This window comes from Ailuropoda melanoleuca, chromosome 7 (assembly GCF_002007445.2).
Source record: "Ailuropoda melanoleuca isolate Jingjing chromosome 7, ASM200744v2, whole genome shotgun sequence".
NCBI classification, from domain to species: Eukaryota; Metazoa; Chordata; class Mammalia; order Carnivora; family Ursidae; genus Ailuropoda; species Ailuropoda melanoleuca.
The window spans coordinates 48,281,128-48,289,162 of NC_048224.1; the positions used below are offsets into that span (position 1 = coordinate 48,281,128).

An 8,035-nucleotide genomic window follows, 5' to 3' on the forward strand; every position below is an offset into this window, starting at 1 on the left:
CGTGCGAGGCCAGGCGTGCGAGGCGCAGGACTCGGCGCCTGGCACGTGCGAGTGCTCCCTAACCCCAGGTGGCCATCCTCCCGCTCAGACTCATCCCTTCCAGGCACAGCCCGAATCTAGTCCTGAGTCTGACTTTGGAGGCCTCACCCCCGTGGTTTCAACATACTAAAACAAAACATACCGCACTCCCACATTAAATATATATATTTTTTGCCGTTACAACTTTGAAAGGATTTTTCACATTTTTTGGTAAATTGTTGGACTACCAGTTGGGCTGTGACTTCTAGAGAGCCATGTGCAAGAGAATTCTTGCAAAATGAGGAAAGCAAGCCTACAAACTGATTTCAAGTGTAATAACATTGTTTGGATTTCTTAATTTAATAATTAAGTCTGAATGCATTAATTGTAACATTTGTTCATTTCCGTTCTTGCAGTTTCCCTTTCTGTATTTTAGAAATACTGAAGATTGGTTTGGTGTCCCCAGCCATCTCTCATTTGAACAGGCCTTTATAAACTGTGAGTGCTGAGCCCTGCACCTCTAGCCTGCCTTAATCCACCCCCCCGCCGCACCTCTGAGCCCTCCGCCCACCCGGCCCAGAAAATGCTCTTTTACAGAGAAAATCAGGAGCAGCCCCAAGGCTTCCCTCCTGCTCCATGGCGGGCTGTGCCTGGGCAACGATCCCTTAGTCAATATTGGCCATGCCGTGGCCTTGGCCTCTGGCCACCAGCCCTGCCAGCAAAGTTCAAAGCCTGCTGCTTGTCAGGAGTTGCGAGGAGGAGGTGAGGGGCCCCCTGCGGCAGGCACTGGGCTCAGCGCAAGCTCGCACAGTCCTGTGTTTGCACAGAGGGTGGGGCCGGGCTTTGAGGATGGCACTGCCCACGGGCTGGGGTGCCGCATTTACCAGGCACCTCCCATCCCCACCTGGAACCTCGGGTAGCACAGGAGCCATGTGAGAATCGGTCTTGACCCCGGGGAAATGAGGGCAACCCTCGTGACAGAGCCTGGTCTGGCCTGGCATCGTGGGCGAGCGCCAGGCTGTCCCTGAGGGACGGAGGTGCCCCCTCCCTCGGCACCTGCTCAAACACACGATCGGACTTCAGGTCCTTCCACACTGTCACACTGGGTGCCACACACACGCTGGGCACTTGCACACTCCCAGCACACACCTGTTCCCGCGTACGCACACCTAGGGAGGTTCTCACGCACGTTCACCTGACTGGATGGAAACACGCCCATTTGTGGCCATGCGCACACAGCGTGAGTGTGGCTTTTGCACCAGCACTATGAGCCCAGCCCCTCTGCCCTGGCAGATGAAGTGGGCCAAACTGTGTCTGCCTTCAAGCCCCGGTTTCTTGCCTTAAATGGGGACGACCCGTGTCACTCACTGCGGAGAGGACAGACATGACCTTCTCTCCACAGAACCAGGCACCTTCCAGGTGCTCTGCCAGTGTGAGCCTCTTCCCCTCTCCTGAGGCTAAGATGCCTGGTTTCATCTTGGTCCCCTCCCTGTCCCAGTGGGAGGGAGCTGCATAGCAGTGGTGACCGCAGGTGTGCTCAGCTCAAAGGCTTGCCAAGAGGCTGCAGAATCCAGCTTGTGGGTGCCTGATAACCCGAATCCGCCCCTTCGCCCTCTCTGGGCTCACCTGCCCAAGCCTGCCCACCTCGCTTCGAAGGAAAATCATTAGCTGAGCTGTGGTCGTTGGTCCTTATGATGCTGATCCTTGTGTAAAGACCGCCTCCTCCCATGGTCCTCCCTCCTCCCCGCAGGAACGGAGAAGTCCCGGGGTGCTCTGAGTCCCTTAAGAACACTCTCTTGAAGGCATCCAGTTAGGGAATTAAAGACCCATCAACGTGGTAATCATAGCTCCAACTTCCTGGGTGCCCACCTGGTGTCGTTCATCGTGGCTCTGCAGGGGTCTGGTGAAAACCTGCCCCCCACCCCCCAGTGCAGACAAGGAGCCCAGCTCAGAGAGGGAGAGTGGCTTGTCCAAGATCTGCCAGCAAGTTGGCTCCAGGGCTCAGCACTGGGACACAGAACTCCTTCCAGTCAATGCTGTGCTGTCACACGCACCCTGGAGTCTCACAGTGGGAAGACAACCTCGGGCTTTCTCTTGGTTTTTGGCATTTCCTGTGTACCAGGCATTGTGCTAAGCACTTTTCAGGAATGACCTCACTCGAACCAGCAGGCACTTCGTAGATGAGGGAATGAGACCCACCTGCCCGAGGTCTCCGAGCTGGTGGCAGTGAAACTCCAGGGCCCGTGCCCTTGGCCGCCTTTCCACTGCCTCCCTGCCAACCATCTGGGAGCTCGGAGTGCCCTGCATCTGTTGGGAGATTTTCAGGATCTTTTCTTCCCCCTGCACTGCACTGACCCAGGGATTGCACTAATGACACCATCAGTGACCCTGCTGGTGGCCTGCCTAGGCCTGCCCTTCCCCGCCCCCTCCCTCATTGTAAGGCAGGCCCCAGGCCAGCCGAGGCTTTGAGCATCTTGAGTGTGCTTGGTGCCCCAGAATGAGCCCATATGACCCACCAGTTCTGTGCGGTGGAGCTGCTCTATCTGTGGCCTCAAAAAACAAAAAAGGAAACCGCAGCCTTGGCCCTGCACTTGGCATATCTGCTCTGCCCCCTCAGGAGCTCCATTTGCTGAGGGTGGGGAAGAAATTCTTCCCCCTTTGTCCAAATCCCACAGGGTAAGCCTATTGCTTTTATGTCCCCAACTTTACATTTCTTTATTCTTTCATTCACCAGATATTCATTAAAGACTTTTTAAGTGCCAGATCTGCTTTAGGCTCCGAGGACCAGGAGTGCACTGGGCCCAACTGCCCCAGGCTGGTGGGGGTGAAGGTGACCTCAGTGTGAGTCAGGGAAGATGCCATCCAGGCAGGGCCCGTGGGGGTGGAGGACAGCCAGGAGGGCCCTGGGCCTAGTCACCCACATTTTCCAGTGGCCTCAAGTTTGGAGTGTGGCAGCAGTGAAGGAAAAGCCACGTTCACCAGACAACTCCAACGTCACACCACCTTCCTGAGCCCATGGCCCTTAGCTCACTGTGCCCTTAACACCACCTTGAAAGAAATCCTGGAAAAACACATTTATATTGCCTTTGGGTGTTTATGTTAAAAGCACATGTTAATTATACATGTTTAAACTACACTGCAATTGTTATACTCTCATCTAGGCCTTTCTTCACTTTTATATATGGGTGACTACCATACAGCAGGTAACTGCATTTTACAGGGTGAGGCAGGCGAGCCAGGGAGGGAGGCAGTCTGGAGAGCAGGAAGACCTGGATGGAGGGCCTTGAAGTCCCGGTGAAGGAGTGGGGAGACTTTCCAGGCAAGACTTCTCAGCAGGGAGGTCCATGGTCAGATTTGGGGTCTCTCTCACCAAAAGACCCTTTTCTTCTCTATAAGAAGCCCAGTTCGCCTAGTGATTGGTGAGATTCCTGGGGGGTGACGTGGGGGGGGAGGGAGTTGCACAGGGCAGTGAGGTCTCTTCTAAAGCTTCAGACCAGAATATAGAAATCTTTCTGCCCCAAAGGCAGACAGACCTGAACCTGGAGAGTCAAGCCTTTGGACAACACCCCCTGCTGGGGGCCTCAGTGTCCTCGGTCCCCCACCCCGTCCCCAGCACTGAGCACAGGGCCTGTCCATTCATTCCTTCACTCACTGAACAGATGTGGACCAAGCACTTCAATACCACTCACTTATCTCGGCACCGGCAACACCACTGATCAAGCGGACGGGGCTCCTTGTGTGGATGGGGGAGACCGACAACATACAAATAAACAAGACAATTACAGAGAGAAGCCTGTGCTATGAAGAAGAGACAGTGAAGGGGGGTCACAGGCAGACTGGGGTCCCTGAGGAAGTGATATTTGAGCTGTGACCTGTACGCCAAGGAATAGGTGCTCAGGGGAAGTTTGCTGATGGTGATCAAGGCAAGCCAAAGGTACTCTTTGTCCTTGGTGTTTTTCGCTCCCTTCTATACTGTCCTGGTGGGGCGGAAGTCACTCACTGTGCAGCTGGAACCTAGGAGTGCGAATTATGCCCCACCTCCGTGAGGGCCGTCTTCACAGCAATTATCTGGAATTCTTCCGCTCAGGAAATTTGTCTCTTCTCCCATTTCTACCAATACTTTAAGAGCTGGCTCTTTTACTTTGTAGAAATTCAAGAACCCCCACTGGTGTTTCTAGGAACCTAGAAATATTTCTTTCAACTACCAAAGAGCATGAAATTAGCAAGGCATTAAGTTGGAGGGTAGGAAAACAGACAATCGTTTCTTATTTTTTTCGACTGTCAATACACATTAAGAAGATTTGGGGAATACCCAAAACAGAAGAACCTCTCACGTCCCACTGCTCAGAGATGCCTATTATTCACATTCAATGTGTTCTTTTTAATTTTTCTCCCGTGCGCGGTTTTTACAGATTATACTGTGTAATTTTGTTTCTTGCCTCTTCCCACCTTTGTATCCTATCAAAAGCATCTCTATGTTGCCATACAGACTTCATACCCCGACTTTTTCAAGAGCTGCTAAATCACAGCGCCCCCCCCACCCCACCCCACGGTGCCACCAAACTTAGCCCCATACCTGGCCCACAGTCCCCGTTTAGAAATTAGTTGTTAAACGTATACACAACAAAGTAATCATTCTCTTGTTTTAGAAACATAGATCATTTCAGTTTCCTTGATTCTAAATAATAACTGAGACAAATAGATTATTCCCTAAGGATAGCGTCCCAGAGTGGAATTATGGACCAACAAGGCCAAAACTTTTCAAGATAAATGCACCAAACCAGAAGTCTCCCTCCCCTTCCCCTCGGAACCACCAGCAATTGTGCCCAGGGTAATAATTTACAATTGATTAAAGAGTTTGCGGGGTGTTTTTTTTTTCCCCATCCTTTCCCCTCTTCCTTTCCCCCTCCCCTCCTGCCAAAAAGGGGGGAAATTATCCGAGAAGGTGAAGATGTTCTCAGACAATCATATTAACATATTCCAACAATTGCAATTTGCAAAACAGTAATCACAGCTCCCGGGCTCTGGGAGGCATTAATCAAAGCTGCAGGTTTAATTCTATTTTAAATATTGATGAAACGTGCTTCGGCAGCCTCACCCTGGCGTGGCGGGGCCAGGGGAGCCTCGGCGCCACGCAAAGGAGGTGGAGGGAGGGCTGGTGAGCAGCTGCCGGGACGGGAGGCATCTGTGATTCAAATTGGAGGCTGTGCCGCCAGGTAGAGAGCGAGAGGGGTAGTGAAGAGGCTGTTAAGTCCATTGCTGTCAATTTGTAACGATCAGGGAGGGGCCTGAGGGCTGGTTTAGCACAATAAACCCAGTTTGTCTGGTTTCAGGGGTTAGCGCTGAAGAGCTTGCAGCTGCACTGATTCGAATAGCCTGGAGACTTCAGAACTGTAATTATCAACCAGGCTGCTCCGTGTGGCAAAAGTGGGCTTCACCAGCGCTTAACTCCTTGTGTGCCACCGCTGTCCCCGCCCCCGGGGTTGACAGCCACGCGTGGATCCCCTGGCAGCCTCCCCGGGAGGACTGAGGCCCACCGGCGGCCCAGGGCGGTCCACAAGGGCAGGAGGTCACATACAAAGGAATAGTGGGGAGGAGACAGAGGCGGCTAGCTCCGTGGAGGCCAGCCTTGCCTTCTGGCACCCTTGTCATGTCAGCCCTGGGGTGGGGGCAGTTTGATGGGCCTTGGGTTGAATTCCACTGGCTGTGAAGGTGAGGCAAGGCTCCTCACCTCTCTCAAATGGGGGTAACCTCCCCTACCGTCCTGGGCTATCACAAAGACGCCACGAGACGGGTATTTGTAAAGCACGGAGCACACAGTAGGTTGTCTAAGAAGCCTCCATCTCTCTGATCCTGGGCCTGGTACTTTCCCAGAAGACAAAGGGGGCAGGGGGATCTGATTGGGAGGGTAGGATTTGGGCTGGCCCTCCATGTTTGAGCTCTCAGGGGGTGCCCTTTGTCTCTGGCTACCGCCATGTGTCCCCAAGGAGGAAGAGGAGGACGAGGAGGACAGGTAGTCCCATGCTCCCATCCCTTAGGCGGAAGGCAGGTCAGAAGAGGAGACAAAAGCCCCTCCAGGGTTGTAGCCCTAAGGAGAATGGCTGGAGGGCAGGGGTTTGGGCTCGTTCTCTTTGTCCCCAGTGCCTGACACGGAGGTGAGGCAGGAATGAGGCAGGGACAGCTATGGTGCTAGGAAAAGAACTCAGGCTTAGCTGGGAGTCTTGGTTCATGAAGCGCGGGCACAACTCCAAGACCCTCCTCCTCGACGTTCGCCTGCGAGTTCCTGAACGGGTGGGCACAGCAATGTCTGCCCCGGCAGTATTTCTGGTAATGGGAGGTGGCACCCTTGGGTGTCCTCCCCAGGAAGGGCGGACAGTAAAACGTCACAAGGAAGCCACCACAAAGTATCAGGCAGCAGCAAGAAGCAAAGAACTAGATGTACATTTAGCAACAAGAATAGATCTTGAAAATGTAGTGTTGAGTGAAAAAAGTAAGACACAATGAAATTCACAGCACAATGCCATTTATGGTGGCAAATTAAAACCACATTCGCACACAAAACAACAGCACACTTTTTACAGAGCTGCATGCATTTTTAGGGGTCTATCTCCCACCATTAAAGTGGGTCTCTGTCAGGGTTGGGGGAGGGGCTGGGTGTGGGTTTGGGGGAGAATGGGGGAAAATAAGTCCCCAGAGAGATGACCGTGGTGTGGGGGGATTAAAGACTGTGTTTCACACCCTCTCTCTGAAGTTTGAAAAACAGCACAAGCTTTGTAGTCAGACCAACCTGGGTTCCCATCCTGGGCTTGCCCGAGTACTAACCTATGGCCGTGGGCAGGTGACTTGACCTCCCCGAGCCTGCTTGTTCACCTGCCGAGTGACGGGACTGCTGCCTGCAGGTGCTCACGAGGGTTAAATTAGGGGAGATGAAGAAGCATAGTGCCAACTGGAACATCAGTTCTCTCTTCCCCCTGAAAGGACCAGAGTCAATGGAGGTTCTAGTTCCCGCTAGGGAGCCACGGGTTCTTAGAAGGGTCCACAGTGGAAAACCCAGAAAGGAAACGAAGAAGACCTGAGGGCTCCAGCCCCTGGCACTACGGGCAAGGCCTGCACTGGCTGTTCTGGGGGTGCCCTTTGTGGGTGTCAGACGAGGCAAATGCCCGAGCAAGCTGCTCTCTGGGTGCCCGTCGGGACTGCCCAGTTCAAAGTGACCAGATGACCTCATGCCTGTCTCCATCAGCGATATCCACCATCTGTAAACCCCTTTGTGTTCAATTTCCCCAAGAACAGGCATCTGCAGGCAACTGGAGGATTCATTTTTTAGTGAAAGATCTATCCCTTGCCATCACAGAGCTAGCCCGGCCACCCAGGCCACACCCCCGTGCTAGAATGCACCCCAGCCCCAAGACCCCACGTGCGGGTCTCCCAGCACAGAGAAGGCCCAGCAAACACCGGGCATGACCAGTTCTTCCTCTTCCCCTGCAGATGATGATGAGCACGAGTGGATCATCAGGACGTGTCGCAAGGGCTGGGACGAGATCGTGGGTCACCGACCCAAGCCGTGAGCTCTGCAGCTGGCGGAGGTTTCCTCTACACCGCTGGCTGCAGCTGGCCCTGGGGGCGGCCTGCCGTTCCAGACCCTGACTCTTCACTCAGGAATAAAGCCTTTCTGCACTCAGTGGCCTCAAGTGTACTTTCCTGAGACAATTTCTTAGGGGATCTTCATTTCGCCGGCATCAAAATCGCCTGTGAATTAGACATTTCTGGAACCCACCTACCCCACATGTAGGTGATGAACAGAAAGACGAAGATCACCCCCTGAAGCTATGGGTCATCTGACAAGCCCAGGAGGATGAACTCGGTTACTTCTGTGTGGTTTCCCATCCAGAATCTATGGGAATGGGATCTAGCAATGTGCATTCCCAGATGCCATTCCCGGATGCATTCTTATTTCCCAGGTATTTCTCAACATCACCCCCAAGATCATATGTCAGCTGAAAACCAGAAAAGAAAGGGG

At 53.3% G+C, this 8,035-nt stretch overlaps 1 protein-coding gene across 1 annotated transcript in view; it reads left to right on the forward strand.

The window, feature by feature from the left end:
* The window catches only part of MORN5 (MORN repeat containing 5), a 28,462-nt gene extending 20,871 nt beyond the window's left edge, over positions 1-7,591 (forward strand). The window contains exon 5 of the mRNA XM_034663713.1: positions 7,504-7,591. Within this exon, the coding sequence (XP_034519604.1) occupies positions 7,504-7,583 (80 nt within the window). The 3' untranslated portion in view covers positions 7,584-7,591. The remainder of the gene's footprint in view (positions 1-7,503) is intronic.
* The last annotated feature ends 444 nt before the right edge of the window (positions 7,592-8,035 follow it).